This window comes from Nelumbo nucifera, chromosome 2 (assembly GCF_055504915.1).
Source record: "Nelumbo nucifera cultivar China Antique chromosome 2, China Antique-T2T, whole genome shotgun sequence".
Lineage (NCBI taxonomy): Eukaryota > Viridiplantae > Streptophyta > Magnoliopsida > Proteales > Nelumbonaceae > Nelumbo > Nelumbo nucifera.
This window is the reverse complement of record NC_142650.1, coordinates 110,028,746-110,045,842: the sequence shown is the minus strand read 5'-3', so window position 1 is coordinate 110,045,842 and position 17,097 is coordinate 110,028,746. Positions and strand designations below refer to the sequence as shown.

At 36.7% G+C, this 17,097-nt stretch overlaps 1 protein-coding gene across 21 annotated transcripts; it reads left to right on the top strand.

The window, feature by feature from the left end:
- Window positions 1–528: 528 nt before the first annotated feature.
- LOC104613037 (putative disease resistance protein RGA4) lies at window positions 529–14,304 on the top strand. 21 transcript variants are annotated; one of them, XM_088898594.1, is made up of 6 exons: window positions 529–4,466; window positions 4,669–4,712; window positions 4,869–5,003; window positions 7,980–8,068; window positions 8,500–8,589; window positions 9,227–9,481. In XM_088898594.1, exon 1 carries the CDS (start codon window positions 694–696, stop codon window positions 4,297–4,299), a length of 3,606 nt encoding a protein of 1,201 aa, XP_088754720.1. In that variant the 5' UTR covers window positions 529–693; the 3' UTR covers window positions 4,300–4,466; window positions 4,669–4,712; window positions 4,869–5,003; window positions 7,980–8,068; window positions 8,500–8,589; window positions 9,227–9,481. The 21 variants fall into 21 exon arrangements, with proteins under 21 accessions (XP_088754720.1, XP_088754719.1, XP_088754717.1 ...); XM_088898593.1 differs by having other exon boundaries at window positions 4,866–5,003; XM_088898591.1 differs by having other exon boundaries at window positions 4,651–4,712.
- Window positions 14,305–17,097: the final 2,793 nt, after the last annotated feature.

The window sequence follows — 17,097 nt, the reverse complement described above, 5'->3', positions numbered from 1 at the left end:
ACAAGACGGGAAGGCCCGAACCCATTCCTGGGCCTCAACTTAGGAAGTTATTTGGGTTTAAAAGGCTTGAGCTCACTGGTGTTATAGTGGGCCTTTTCTTTATAACTTAGTCCGGCCTGCTAATGGGTTCCATTACTGAATGGGCTGATTTAAGTATAATTGTTTAAATTGATTTTAACCTTAGAAAATAAGTTTTGAAAAATTGGAAATTTTTCCTAATTTTTAATGTTTACATCAATTACAAATATTTCCTAATTTTTAATGTTTTCCTAACATTATAATTGAATTCCAGCCGCCTGAAAAGCAAAAAGTCTTTGAATGATGCTGTGTTTGTGCAAAATTCAAAGATGCTGAAACTGTCGGCAGGGCAGCGTCATCATCTTATCCAGCTCTCCAAGGTGTGGTGGAGGTGAATGCTGACTTGGTCCAAGTCTTTGAGTTTATTATTCTATTCCAAGTGCTTCTTTACATTATTGCCCTTGCACATGGGTTTGGTTGAATGAACCATAATTAAGTCCACAACTGGCCTGTGTCTTCTTGACTTGTACCATCTCAGACTCAGGCCACGCCACAATAGAAACCCAACTCACTCCCCCTGGTAAGGTGTTTTTGTTATTTGCTCTGATCAGTGAGTGGAACGTTGTGACCGCTTGCTTTAGTCTTTTAGTCTGTTTTCTCTTTGGCAAGCAAAGGATGGCAGAAGGTGTGCTTTTTGACTTTGTTGGAAACATAGTGGCGAGCTTGGCCTCCCAAGCTATTCAAGAGATTGGTCTGGCATCAAATGTTGGAAAGGATGTTGAAAAACTCAAAAACAAGCTATCAGCGATCAAAGTTGTGCTTCTGGATGCAGAGGAACAGCAAGCCAACAACGATGCCGTGAAAGATTGGCTGAGAAGGCTTAAGGGCGCTGTTTATGATGCAGATGACGTGGTAGATGAATTTGAAACTGAAGCTTTGCGAAGGCAAGTGGAGATCCATGGCAGCAAAAGAAAGATGGTAAAAAACTTCTTTTCTCGTTCAAATCCTCTTGCATTCCACGTTAAGATGGGTCATAGAATACAAGATATCACAGAGAGGCTTGATGGGTTTGCATCAGATATGTCAGGATTCCATTTTAGAGAGAGGTTACATGATACCAGGCCATTTGCCATGATAAAGAGGGAGCAAACCCACTCCTTCATACGTGAATCGACTGTTATCGGACGAGACCAAGATAAAAAGAATATTGTAGAGCTTTTATTAAAGGGACCCCCCGACTTCAACTTGGGTGGTGGTGATGGTGTTCATCATCATCATCATCCAGCTGATCAGAATGTGGGCATCATTCCCATAGTTGGAATTGGGGGACTGGGGAAGACCACACTTGCCCAATTGGTCTACAACGACCAGAGTGTGGCAGAGCACTTCCGCCCAAGAATGTGGGTGTGCGTGTCCGATGAATTTGATGTGAAATTGCTAACACAAAAAATTATAAGATGTGCCAACTCTTCAGATATAGATTGTTCCAACAAAGAAATGGAACAACTACAGGCTATCCTTCGAAAAGCTGTGGACGGGAGGAGATATCTACTGGTGCTGGACGACGTGTGGAACGATAAAGTAGAGAAGTGGAATAAGCTGAAAGAATTGCTAATGGGTGGTTGTGTGGGAAGTAAAATCCTAGTGACAACACGTAGCAAAAAGGTGGCAAAAATCATGGGGACAGTTGGTATCGAAGCATACCATTTGGAGGGGTTGAATGAAGATGAATGTTGGGAGTTGTTCAAGCAACGTGCATTTGAGCAAGGACATGAACCAGACCCAAAGCTGGTGGAGATTGGAAAGGAAATCGTCAAAAAGTGCAAAGGAGTACCACTAGCAGCAAAATCACTAGGGAGTTTGATGCGCTTTAAAACCCAAGAAAGCGAATGGTTGTATGTGAAAAATAATGAGATATGGAGAATAGAAGGGGATGATGATAATGATGACGACGGAGATGGAATTGTAAGAGTACTGAGGCTAAGCTATGATCATTTGCCGTCCAAATTGAAGCAGTGCTTTGCCTATTGCGCAATATTTCCCAAGGATCATGAAATAGAAAAGGAGACCCTCATCCAATTATGGATGGCACAGGGGTTCATTGGAGGGAGTAGTAGTAGCCTGGAGGAAATAGGTGAGGAGTATTTCAACGATCTGTTGTGGAGAAGCATGTTTCAGGAAGCAAAAGAAGATGAAGAGGGAAACATAGTAAGTTGCAAAATGCACGACCTCGTGCATGACCTTGCTCAATCAGTCGCAGGGGCCGAGTATTTTCGGATGATCGAGGCCAGGGATGAAGAGGTGGCTCAACCACCTACTATAACTATTCCGGAAGGAGTTCGACACGTGGCACTTCTTGACCCTGGAAGATATAAAAGGACTAACGGCATTGAATTCTGGTCACAATTGAAACTTTCTAATAAGGTGCCGACTCTACTCTCGCCCCGTAAAAGTTATTATGGGATGAGATTGGCAATTTTATTCTGGTCACAATTGAAACTTTCTAATAAGGTGCGAACTCTTCTACTCTTGCCCCCTAATTATTATTTTGGGATGAGATTGCCAATTGAAAGAATAATGAGCTGTGCTTGCTTACGTGTGTTACACTTACACCTTTCATTTATTGAGAGATTGAAAATAAGTAGCATAGGTGAATTGAAGCACTTAAGGTACCTTCACCTCTCTCTTGCTCCGCTTATTGAGACACTCCCTGCATCAATTACTAAGCTCCAAAATTTGCAGACCATGAAACTTATAAATTGTTCTAGTCTTGAAAATTTGCCAAAAGATACTGGAAATATGAAGAGCCTAAGACATGTTGACCTCTCTGGGAACGAGGAAATCAAAGCACTCCCTGCTTCTATTACAAAACTAGAGAATTTGCACACTCTAAATCTTGATAGTTGTGGTCCATTTGAAAATTTGCCGGACAATTTGGGAAGATTGAGAAAGCTTAGGATAATCAATTTGACAATAACAGCAGGGGAACATGTCATGAGGGAGTTGCATGGCCTGAACCTAAGTGGTGATTTAACTATTGAGGGAGTTGAACAAGTGAGAGATGGCAAGGAAGCAAACTTGAAGGAGAAGCCACACCTTCGATCCTTGACATTAGAATATGGAGGGGAAGGGAATAATGATGATGATGCGTTGGAAGGACTGCGGCCACATCCAAGTCTGAAGGAGTTGAAGCTAAAAGGGTATGGAGGGATGAAATTTGCTTCTTGGATGATTAAATCCTCGTTGCTCCCAAATCTAGTGAGAATTCAGTTACGGGATTGTCCAAGATGCGAATCTCTAGAGTTCTCAGGTCCACTCCCTTCCCTTGAGTATCTTAGTCTATCTGAATTGATATCCCTCAAGAGCATTACAAGTAAATTGAGAAAAGGAGAAGGATTCTTCCCATCCTTAAAAGAACTCTACCTCTTCCACCTGCCTAAATTGGAGAGTTGGTCAGTAGTAATGGCAATATTAGACGGTGATCAGGAAGTAGTGGTAGTAGAAGAAGAAGAGCCACATAACTCATTATCAGTAGTACTGTTCCCTCACCTTCCCAATCGCTGGATCATAGAGGGTTGTCCTAAATTGGAAAGTATTCCTTGGGGTTGGCCGGCACGTGAAAGAGTGGATTTATGTTTGATTGATGCCAAGGCATTGGAGTTAGTTCTGAAGAAAAAGACGAAGAAGGATAAAACCCCCATCCCATTAATGTTGACATCATCATCATCATCATCAACTACAAACTCATCATCCTCTTCTTCTTCTTCTTCTTTTCAACACTTCCTTCCCACCACTCATGTAACCACCACATCCTTGCAAATTCACCGTTGCTATGACTTACAGTCTTTTCCTTCGGAGGCGATGGAAGGCTTGACTTCTATCCGATTTTTACATATTTCATCTTGTCATCAATTGACATCATTGCATCCTCAAGCAGTGAAGCAATACCTCGCCGATCTTGAAGAGCTACAAATTGAGTCTTGTCAAATCTTTCATTCGTTGGAGGGCATCGGAGGTCTTTCTGCCCTAAAAGCTTTGAGGATTAGGGATCTGCCCAAATTGGTTGCATTTCCAGAGGAGCTTGGAGACCTCAAATCCCTTCGGGAACTTCATATTGAAGATTGTCGTAATCTATCATCACTACCTCAAGGTATGCGTCGTCTGACAGAGCTACAGATTCTACGGATTCAACAATGTCCCGAGTTAAAGAAAAGATGCGCAACCGGTAAGCGTAAAGATTGGCCTGAGATATCTCATGTCCCAGATGTGGAAATACAATGATGGTGCTGATGACGTACTGAGAGAATTTTAATTATTAAGTGATTGGAAACTGTATTACTTCTCAACTTTCACATTCGTCACATCACTCCAAAAAGGAGAAGCCATGGCGCATCACTATCTCTGTTTTACTTTTATCCACAACATCAGACTTCCTTCTTCTACCTCTGGTACGTACGTAGTCACTTTACTTTATCTTCACAATCAAACTATTTCATTGTGCTTCTTTTAATGTTCATCTACAACAGGGGAGGCCAATAGAAAATGGTCTCACATTTTAATTAGTTTTCAATTTACAAGTTTCGTCTATTTCTATTAATTTTTTCTTGTTGTGTTTCTTGATATCATGGTCAGTCCTATTAAAACTTGCAGATCTTCTGAGGGCCATTTAGAATTTTGAAGTTTGAAGTCATCAAGTAACTTTACAACTTTGAGCTGCAGATGAGATGGAACCACAAATACGTTGCACAAGCACATAATAATGGCATATTCAGGATTTTAGTGTAGTTTACTTCTATGAACAACCAATAGAGTTATTCTTTGCTCTTTTTGTCTCTTTTATTGTGTAGCAGGATCAATTGATGATTCTTGGCACATGGCACATGAAGAGAGAGCAACCAAGTTGTAGATATTCTTGCAACTTTGATATGACAACAAGGAAAATTGTTTTTTCTAATTTGTAATCAATGCATGACCGACCTCATGAGGTATGTATTTCAGTAAAAGAAGATTTTCATTTGGATGGCCTAAAATTAGGCATCTTTGGTTAAATCTAAATGTTTTGTAAAATGGAAATTTGAACTAAAACTTGTTTCTTTTTCTTCTGCTTTGGTTGCCCACTGTTAAGAGGAACTAAAAGGTCTATGTTTATGTTCCCCTCTCAAATAGGGGTCTGTATGAAGCCTTCTCTAGTTGGAAGATGGGTAGGGGAGGTTCAAGTCACCTAGAAATTTGGTTACAAACTTGCTGGTAGAAATTTGGATCTACTTGAGTCCTTTTATAACCTAGCCTTTTAGTTGTAAAAAACCATCTGAGATGCACTATGTTTTATGGTAGAAGTTTAGTTATTTGCTTATGTAGGACTTCATGCACACAATTTGTCCATACCTTATATTCATTAACTAAATTCTTACTATATATTCAAAATTAACATACAATATTATCTACAAACTCACCTCAATTAAGCCTTATCCGAACCATATATATGGGGTTGGCTCCATAAATCCTCTTAGGCCATTTCACATTCTTTATTGTCATAAATCCTATTAACCCAACAAGATTTGATCATGGGAATAGATGAGAAAGGTAGAGTATGCTATTGGGTAATTTTTAGCAGAGTTCACATAATTAAACTGGGTAGTAGTGAATTCAGTGCTATAATGAAGTTAAACATTGAAGGTATGTCTGTAAATCTTTGAAGGCAAAGATCAAGACATTAGCTAATCTTTGGCATAAGAGCCTGATTAAATGTTTGAGATTTTTCTGTCCCAAAGATTTGATTCTTCTAATATATGAGTTTATACAAAGAGATAGTTCAGAAAAAATTGATATGTAAATCAGATTTTATTTAAGGTGGAGTACATTGCTATAGGAGCTACCCAAGGACTAGTTTACCTTCATGAGAATTACAATTGACACTTGCTTCACAGGAATATCAAATCAAAGAATATTCTTCTATACATGGAATTCGAATGCAATCATACATATATTGCATTTGATAGAACTATTGGTGTCTTGGCGAGACTATTTATAAGTTGCCCATGGCTTGTAATAAAACATGATCGGCTTGTTTTATGGAACTAGGTCCATAACCATTCTATAGTGATAAAATATGTTTGTTGCTTGATCAATTTGCTCAAATTAAAGTGGATTATTTTTAGACGATTTTTAATTTGACTTGTTTATACAATTCCTTGAGAGTGAGGTTCTTGCTAATTGCTTTAGTTTTAATCCATTTGATAGGGAAAACAATGATAATTCAAGTTAAGCCCATGGAAACTGCTTTATAACATACTAAAGGCTTGTAAACAAATCGCATAATGAAAACTTTTAGCACGTACAAGCCTGAAGGATGGGTGTGGGAAAGTAGTAATGTTTCAATTCTTTAGTTTTACGGTATAGCATACATTTTTGTGAAACTTTTCTAATATTAAAAACAACTGAATAAGAATTCTTAATCAACTTGAAAACAGTCATACTAACATATCATGGTGTAGAGAAACCAAAGAAAACAGATTCAAAATGGCACTCAAATGAAAATAAAATAGAGATAAAGAGAAAGCAAACACAGAGAACAAACAAATTTACGTGGTTCGACTTATAGCCTATGTCCATGGGCGAAGGAGGAACAGAAATCCACTATGTAGTAGGTAATGGAGAACAAATACAGAGTTGTGCTCTCACAAAAAATCCTATGCCCCAAAATACACCCAATATCTCTCAAGACTCTGCCTTTTGCACACGAGAGAAAACCCCCAAAAAATACATGACTCTTCGTATTTGGTTCAGACCTATAAGATGAATATGGGTCAAGTCAATACCGCAATGGGGGTTGCAGCCCCACACCCCCAATGGTGATTTGGTGATTTAGGTCAGGACACCACAATCTATATCCCTTTACACCTGAAGCATAACCAAGAAATATGCACTTCTTGGCCCTAGGCTCAAACTTGCCTTCATTAACATGTGCATATGCTGGACAACCAAATATTTTCAAATTTAAATAATTAGGAGGGTTGCTAGACCATACTTCTTCTGGAGTCTTACATTCAATGGCTGTAGATGGAGATCGATTTACTAGGTGACAAGCCATATTAACTGCTTCTGCCCAAAAATCGTTTGAGAGACTAGCATTTGACAACATGCACCTTGTTTTCTCTAGTAGAGTTCTGTTCATACGTTCTACAACTCTATTCTGCTACAGTGTTTTAACAACAGTACGATGCCTTACAATGCCTTCATTTTTGCATAACTTATTAAACTCATTTTCACAAAACTCTAAACCATTATCTGTTCTCAACCGCTTGACCTATTTTCCTGTTTGCTTTTTAAACAAAGTTTTCCACTGTTTAAAAGTCACAAATACATTATTCTTATGCTTCAAAAAATAAACCCATACCTTCCTGGAGTAGTCATCGATGATGGTAAGAAAATATCGAACACCACCTTTTGATGGAATTTGTAAAGGTCCCAAAAGTTCTGAGTGAACATAATCCAAAGTTCCCTTTTGTCCTGTGAATGGCTGTATTGAAACTAGTTCTTTTCTATTTTCCAAAAATATAATGTTCATAGAAGTCAAGATTTCCTGTACTTTGGCCACAAAGAAGGCCTCTCCTACTTAACATAATAAGTCTCCTTTCACGCATATGTCTAAGCCTCACATTTCATAACTTTGTGGTGTCAGACTCAGATAAAATGATGTATAAATTGCAACTGAACCTGTAATAGTAGTACCCTGTAGCACATATAGACTTCCTATCCTCATGCCTTTCATCACAACAAGAGCACCCTTACTAATTTTCAAAACTCCACCTTTAGTTTAATATTTACAACCTTCAGCATATAGAGTGCCAAGAGAGATGAGATTTTTCTTTAAGTCTCGTACATGTTGTACATTTGTTAATGTTCTCACAACATCATCATGCATTCTAATTCGAATTGTTCATTTTGCCATAATTTTACAGGACACATTATTACCCATCAATACAACTCCACCATTAATAGATCCGTAGGTGGAGAACCAATCCCTATTGGGACACATATGGGTATTTTGGTAAGTTAACTTTTTTGTCACTCAACTTAACGAAGAGGGGGTCTTTGTTGGAATTTGAATGTTTAAGGGGGTTTGTGGAATTTGTTTATATTATATTGTATAATCAATTAGATTTTCTGTTTAACCTTCTTATTCTGATTCTGATGATGCATTTGGACTTATGTTTTTCTTTCTTTTAAGCATTGTAACAAAATAAAAGGACTACAAACTACTATCAACAAGAAGAAATAGGGTTGTTCAACAAGGCAATCACATATAGGGGCTATCTTGGTGTTATAAATACACATGCAAAGTCTTTGTGCTTATAGCTGTCAAATAAATGAGAGACTATTGTAATGTCCATTTGCATAAAGAGACTTTGACTAAATCCAAACAGATATATAAGTTTGTTTATATCCCATTAATGCACTAATTATTGAATGTTTGAACAGATAAAAATAGAAGAATATTCAGCTTTTTCGACTGCTTGAAAAGCATGATTGCTCCATAGACAAATATGGTGTTAGAAATTTATTCAACCTGTGAGTATCATCTAATTTTATTAATTAGCTTCTTTTTACCCATTTTCATTTTCCCTCTTTAGAATTTTAAAATTTCCAAATCCTCATTGTTTTTCTAGCCTCTGCATAAAAGTTTGTGTTGTTGTTTCTTCTTTTGTTGTACAAATTTGACTACTCTTAATATTTGTATATCTTTACAAATATCTTTTACTTGGATCTCAGTTTTAGAATTTTCCCCAATTAGGCATTTCAAATTTACCTTTAAACCAAAAATATTCATTCAGGTGAGGTGCAAATTTTCTCTTGTACATCTGAAGAATCATGTAAGGATCATCATTTCCTGTAATAGTCAAATCTCTAGTTGAGAAGCATGAGACATGCATGGGTTCAAGCCTAAGAGTGGCCACTTTGTGAAAAAATTTCCAAAGATTAGGGTTTATATCCTCTCCTTCCAAAGACATTGGATAACCAACTTGGACCAATATTGGGTTAAGGAATCATATGATAGTAGCAACAATTATTGTTTTATTGCACACTTTCTTTCTATTCATATTTTCTTGTTGTGTTTCTTGATATCATGGTCAGTCCTATTAAAACTTGCAGATCTTCTAAGGGCAATTGTTTTTTCTTTGCTCTTTGTGTCTCTTTTATTGTGTAGCAGGATCAATTGATGAATCTTGGCACATGGCACATGAAGAGAGAGAAGCCAAGTTGTAGATATTCTTGCAACTTTGATGTGACAACAAGGAAAATTGTTTTTTCTAATTTGTAATCAATGCATGACCGACCTCATGAGGTATGTATTTCAGTAAAAGAAGATTTTCGTTTGGATGGCCTAAAATTAGGCATCCTTGGTTAAATCTAAATGTTTTGTAAAATGGAAATTTGAACTAAAACTTGTTTCTTTTTCTTCTGCTTTGGTTGCCCACTGTTAAGAGGAACTAAAAGGTCTATGTTTATGTTCCCCTCTCAAATAGGGGTCTGTATGAAGCCTTCTCTAGTTGGAAGATGAGTAGGGGAGGTTCAAGTCACCTAGAAATTTGGTTACAAACTTGCTGGTAGAAATTTGGATCTGCTTGAGTCCTTTTATAACCTAGCCTTTTAGTTGTAAAAAACCATCTGAGATGCACTATGTTTTATGGTAGAAGTTTAGTTATTTGCTTATGTAGGACTTCATGCACACAATTTGTCCATACCTTATATTCATTAACTAAATTCTTACTATATATTCAAAATTAACATACAATATTATCTACAAACTCACATCAATTAAGCCTTATCTGAACCATATATATGGGGTTGGCTCCATAAATCCTCTTAGGCCATTTCACATTCTTTATTGTCATAAATCCTATTAACCCAACAAGATTTGATCATGGGAATAGATGATCATGGAAGGCTTGGTGAGACTGTTTATAAGTTGTCCATGGCTTGTAATAAAGCAGGACCGGCCTGTTTTATGGAGCTAGGTTCATAACCATTCTTTAGTGATAAAATATGTTTATTGCTTGATTAATTTGCTCAAATTAAAGTGGATTATTTTTAGACGATTGTTAATTTGACTTAATTATAGAATTCCTTGAGAGTGAGGTTTTTGCTAATTTCTTTAGTTTTAATCCATTTGATAGGGAGAACTATGGAAATTCAAGTTAAGCCCATGTAAACTGCTTTATAACATACTAAAGACTTGTATACAAATCGCATATTGAAACCTTTTAGCACGTACAAGCCTGAAGGATGGCTGTGGCCGTGTGGGAAGGTAGTAATGTTTCAATTCTTTAGTTGTTCGGTATAGCATTGATTTCTCCTATTTAATTATACCTCCTTACTGAAATTATTTTGTAAGATTACTTTGATCTCTTATTTATTTATACTCTTTGTTGACACTTTTGTGAAACTTTTCTAATATTAAAAACATCTGAATAAGAATTCTTAATCAACTTGAAACCAGTCATACTAACATATCATGGTATAGAGAAACCCAAGAAAACATAATTGAAATGGCAATCAAATGAAAATAAAATAGAGATAAAGAGAAAGCAAACACAAAGAACAAACAAATTTACGTGGTTCGGCTTGTAGACTACGTCCACGAGCGAAGGAGGAATAGAAATCCACTATGCAATAGGTAATGGAGAAGAAATACAGAGTTGTGCTCTCACAGAAAACCCGCCTTCTGTACACAAGAGAGAAAACCCCCGAAAAATACATGAATCTTCGTATTCGATTCGGACCTATAAGATGAATATGGGCCAGGTCCATACCGTCGTGGGGGCTCCGCACCCGCACCCCCAATGGTGATTTGTGGTGGGCTACGGGCTTACGCATCCACCACAAACCACTATGAAATTGCCTTCGGGTTTTTCTCAAATTAATTTGGAGTGGATTCACGAAGCGGGTCACCACAAAGAATTCAAGGCACAAATATAACAAATCTCCACCTTGGCTTGAATTCTCTCAAGCATCACAAAATGTTAATCTCCCTCCACCTTCTCCAACAAAAGCCCCAATGGGCAAACTCAAATGCTACAAACACCAATCAAGTCCAAGCAATGCTTGAACTTAGCCATAGGAAGATGCTTTGTTAACATATCAGCTGGGTTATTTGTGGTACCAATCTTCTTCACAATGATATTCCTTGTTCTAAAACATCACGAACAAAATGGTACCTCACATCAATGTGTGTCATCCTTCATGGTACATTTGATCCTTAGTCAGATGAATAGCACTCTGACTATCACAACAAACAACAATCACCTTTGAATCCAAATTGAGTTCACCAAACAAACCTCTCAACCAAATAGCTTCTTTAACTGTTTCAGTCACTGCCATATACTCAACTTCTGTAGTAGATAAAGCAACTGTAGACTAAAAGTAGCTTTCCAACTAACAGCACAACCACCAATAGAAAATACATAACCTGTGAGTGATCTTCTCCTGTCAAGATCACCAGCATAATTTGAATCAACATAACTCATCAAACTGTCACTACTCCTCCCAAACTCCAAACAAGTATCTGATGTACCTTTCAAGTATCCGAGAATCCAGTTCACTACCTGCCAATGTGTCTTGTTAGGACATGACATATATCTGCTCACCATACTAACTGCATGTGAAATGTCAGGTTGTGTGCAAATCATGGCATAAATAATACTCCCAACTGCATTGGAGTAGGGGACATGTGACATATATTTTTCTTCTTCATCTGTCTGTGGTGACAAGTTTGCTGAAAGTCTGAAGTTGGCTGCAATAGGAGTACTTACTGGTTTAGCATATTTCATGCCAAAGTGCTCTAAGATCATTTCAACATGCTTCTATAGTGTCAAATACAGTTTTCCTACTTTTCGGTCCCTCTGAATCTCCATGCCAAGAATTTTCTTTGCTGCACCCAAATCTTTCATTTCAAATTTACCACTCAACTGTGTTTTTAATCTGTTTATCTCAAATATTTCTCTTACTACAATAAGCATATCATCAACATAAAGCAGCAAGTAAACAAAAGAATCATCTGCAAGAATTTGATAGGGATGATGTTCAGCAACGTCATAATTCTTGGCATGATGGTGTTCTGGGAACAAATTGTCCTATCCCTATGGATTATAACTAGACTTACCAGTTTCACGTTAAGGATTAGATTGGGAGTTTTTTTTAATTCCCTTCGCTCAATTTCCAGAGAGCCGTCGGTGGTTATGGAGGCTTTATTATAAACGGTCAGTGTTATAATTTTGATCTTTCCGTCGTGATCTTTTCGATGCCTTTTGAGACCCCAGATGGAGATTACACTATTCTGCTTGGTGACTGGTACAATTGAAACCATATGGCTGTGATCTTTCGATCTTACTGTGTTGCTTGGCAGGGATCGGCATATCTGGGTGCACAGAGATTTTATCTTCGAACCCAAGGCTTGTACAACCGAAGCTCTTCAACAATAGTTTTTTTCCGGCACTCTACCTTTGGATTTAGGCTGGAATTCAAATCTTGAAGACTTCAATGTTTCCAGTAACAGTCTCGTAGGAAAGCTGCCCCCATACCTGTGCTACGGTGGGAAGTTTCAACAATCGGTTTTCTAGAGAACTCCCGGAACCAATACAGTGACTGCAAAAATCTCACGTACGTGAGGATCTTCAATAACGAACTGGAAAAACAATCCTCCAACCCATTGCAAAGACTTCTGCAATGAGTGGAGTTTCTGAGTTTGAAAGGTTAGGGTTTTGATGAACCAGCATCTCTTTCCCTTTTTTCTGTTTTACTTTGAAAATTTGAAGAAGTCATTGACGAAAGTGATGAGATACAGGCGGTGACAGTGGTGGCGATGGCAGCGGAAAAATAGGGAGTGGAACGGTTGCAGAGTAGTTCACTGTAGCTACAGTCGGGGAGAGGGTAGTAAAGAAATAGGGAGAGAGACGAAGGGCAAAATTGAGTGTTGAAAAAAAATTATACATCATGCAGTGTCACGTGTGTTTGAATTTCGATGAAACATTAACAGATATTAACGGCAGGGGTAGAACTAAGCAATTGTCAAAAACTTAAAAGTACCACAAAACAATAGCTAAACAGTAAGAGTACCACGTATCAATTTGCTAAACAGTACGGATAGTTTAAGAGATTTACTCTTTATATTATATAGAACCATCCACTAACATGTGCATTAGAAGATACGTTAAGCTTCTACAATTGTCGAAATCTCAACCAAAAATTCGGTAAGGCGCTCATGGCTCACGTTAGCTTTTGCTGATAACAGGAATGCCTTCAACATCTGAAAAAGGAATTTTTTTTCATCCCAAAGACAGCATAAGGATGAAGAGACTCCAGCAATGAAGATTTGAGACTGACAGGTGGCAAGAGTAAGCCATGCTGTCCTTAGCTTCTTTCAAGTGGCAAGAGTAGGCCATTCGTTTGGTTTGCTTTGCATTTGTTAATTGTTATTAACTAGCAAGTAAATTGATGCATGGAGTTAAAAAGAAGGATAAATTATAAGGACCCCCTGTACTATTAGGTCAGTGGCAATTACTTCCCTAGATTTTCATTTGCAATAATGAACATGAGCTTTTACTTTGCTCTAAATACCTCCCTCCATTCCACAATTAACTATAAAAAAGATTTTAATTCAAATGTTTAAATTTTTTTAAATCCCCAAACTACTATTTTCTCATTTATTTGAACAATTTTATGATTCATTTAGTTTTGTAAATATAATATGGAAGTTTCTTGGTTGCTCCAATAGATCTTTGTAAAATTTTGCCTGGATTCAGTGTTTAGATGAAATGATAAAGGTTTCTTTCTATAAATATAAATTTAATCTTCCATTTTGTTTTTCTTGATTTATTGGAGAAAGGAGTGGAAAAAATTTATATTTTAAAATGAAGAAAGATATTCATGTTAGTGGAATAAAACAAGAATTTAAAGAAACTTGTTTTTCTATACCAATAAAATGGCTCTTGTTGTTTTAGTTGGTTTCTTTTGAAGGAAAAGAGTTTTTTTTGTGTTAATTGGGGTTTAATAGAAAAAGGCAAGGAAATTAATAAGAAAAGTTCATGTGGATATTTTGGTAATTTAATACATTTATCATCTAACATAACAATTAGCTGGTATTTGTTGCAAAGCAAAAGTTTAGGAGGTAATTGTCACCAACCCCATAGTATAAGGGGGTCTTTCTAATTTACCCTTAAAATGATGTAATAGTAAAAATATAGATGTATACAGTGCAAATACAAGGTTTAGAAATATTGTATACAAGGTTTTGCATTGTACACATTTTTATATGTACTCTTTTCAAATTGAGCCTTAAGTTTTGGCACTAAGGAATAGCCACAATCCAAAAGAATACTAAGGAATAGGCACTCATTGATCACAGTATTCAGTTTCCATGGCTGATCCACCTACTTCCTTAAACGGTCAATGACTAACTTTGAATATCCCTTGATGAAGATTGGTTGATTCCTAGAAGTTGAGTGCAATATTATGGGTTTCCCATGCAACCCACACTTTAGCAAGATTGATTGTAGTACTCTCTAAAGCACATACTTTCAAGTCAAGGAGCTAACCATGATGATTTCTAGCAATACAAGCAATGGTGCAAAATTCATTAGAATCACAAGAAGATTTGGCCCTAAACCTGACCCAAATACATTAAATTTATACTCCATCTTTATTATAGAGAACCAAAATGGATTAAGAGACATTTAAGAGGAAAGAGAGAGATTTATAATTATTAGAAATAATTAAGATATAAAAGGTTGTTATTAGAGTAGTAATGGATTTGATTATTAGACAATGTATGCACTTAGCTCCAATCAGAAAGATGTAGATAAACATTTATTTGTAAATGGATAAAGTACATTGCTGTTACGTGTTGATATTGGTATGTTTTTGTGTATTACCCCTTAAACTGGATACTTAAGAGACTCATGTTATTTTACAATATTCTCATCCATTGGATAGACTTAAGGAGTTTATCCTAACAAGGTTGACACTAGTGTGCTGCCAAGGAGTTAGAGTAGCTTGTCTCAGTTGTTAGAGTTAGACCCCAAGCACAACTAGTGAGTATTTAACAAAAGCATTGATCCCGGACCAATTTTCAGTTATGCCCTAGACCTTGGAGATAGATGAGCAAAACTGGAAAATTATATATAACCTCAGGCTTGATTATGGTACTGCAATAGGTGTTGGAGTGAGCTATTTTTTATAATGCCAAACAATTAGATCCATTAAGGGTCAAATACTTGGGTATGTTGGGACAACCTAAGAATCACTCACTCTGATGGAAACCTAAACCGCCAACAGTGGATTTCACTTATGTTTGAAATCTGGTTTTACAAAATGAGTGTGGTTGTGTGTATATGGTATATACTACTATTTTATGAAAAATGTTTGCAAAAGTTTTAATTCCAAGATCCATCTAAGTAGAGAGTGTGGCACTGCACCTTGCAGCCAGGGGAAAGGTCCTTCCCTATCGGGTAGTGTTTTATTCAATACAGGTCAAAAACTTAAGTGTAAGAAACCATCACATGACTGATTACTTGATGGGATTTGTCTTATATGAGTACATTATCCTTGGGTCTTCATAGGGTGGTTGAATTCAATGATCATTTAGGTGTAAATGTTGGGCCCAAAGTGGACCATTGTTGACTGAGTCAGGGGTTCATTGCCTTGAGTAGTGAATTCGGCATCGCCTCTTTCAGATGTTAAGATGAACCCATATGGGCTTGATTGAAATCATTGTGGGGTCCCATGCCATACAATATCAAGCCTAAAGTGGCCATGCAATACCTTGGGTCGTTAGCCTTTGAAGTAAATGGGCCTAAGGCCCAAATTTAATAAGATTAATTTTGTTGTCACAAGACAATGTGCTTTAGGTCGAATCTGGATTTGGTATTAGGTATGGAGCACCTATCCTCTTAAGAGGATAAGGCTTATCTCTTAATAAAGTCCAGATCCAAATCAAATTTGGATAATCTCCTAATTAGATTAGGAGAATGCTTCATAAGGAGATAAAAGAGAAGAGGGCGAATTAGGCTAGGAGTATTCATACTCTTGCTCTTTGTTCTTCTCTCTTGTATTCCAAGAAATCCTAATTTGACCTAGGCTTTCAAGAACTGACTTTTTTTTATAAATTTTTCTTCTAGTTTTTGAAAAAAAAGCGTTGAGGAAGATTAGGCTCACTTACCCCATTCGATTTAAGCAAGTTGGATATCTATTTTAGAAAAAAAAAACAATGTTTCTAAACCGACTTCACTATACACTATGCCATCTTCAATTGAGGCTAGTTTTAAGACTGATTTGGGTGTGAACTTTCACCTTGGGATTTGTGCTTGTAGTATCTATATCAGATATAGTTTCCCCTTTTAATTTGGTTCCAAATCTGGTCCGATTTAGTAAAGGATCGATCCAAAAAACTACAATTTTTCAAAACACCGGGAAATTAGTTCCCAGAAGGGTTAGAAAATTTTTAAAATTTTGCTCAGTCATCTAACATGGTTTAGCCATCCATAAGATGGATTCTAACACTTCCAACATTTATGAAAGAAAATTAACACCTAAAAATATTTTTAATTTGACTTCATATATCTTTAATAATTGGGAAAATCTATGATGCAGAAAAGATATGATATGGAAAGAGTTTTGACTAATCAAAACCCACCCATGAATTTTGATAAATAATACCTTATCGCTACCACGCTTATGATTCCAATTTATTGGTCAATTATTTTTCGGATATCATATCTTTTCCATATCATAGTTGAACCCTTAATAATTTAATTTGAAAATAAACAGCTACATGCATGTGAAATGAGAGGGAAGGAGGTTCAGGTCCCCTCACCTCCCCTCTTGCCAACCCTATTTCATCCAATTGTAAGTTATAGATGTTTAACTTAGCAAATTGAGGACAAATCCATTGATTCTCTTATTCTCTCTTCAGAATATTTAGAGTTAAACTATGGTGTATTCATTGATATTAGTTTTGCATTAAATCTAGATCTCAATTAATCATGTTGAATACACCATACTTTTCATTGTTTCACACTTCAC

Coding starts and splice junctions, on each gene's coding strand:
- LOC104613037 (XM_088898579.1), top strand. CDS start 694: ATGGCAGAAGGTGTGCTTTTTGACTTTGTTGGAAACATAGTGGCGAGC.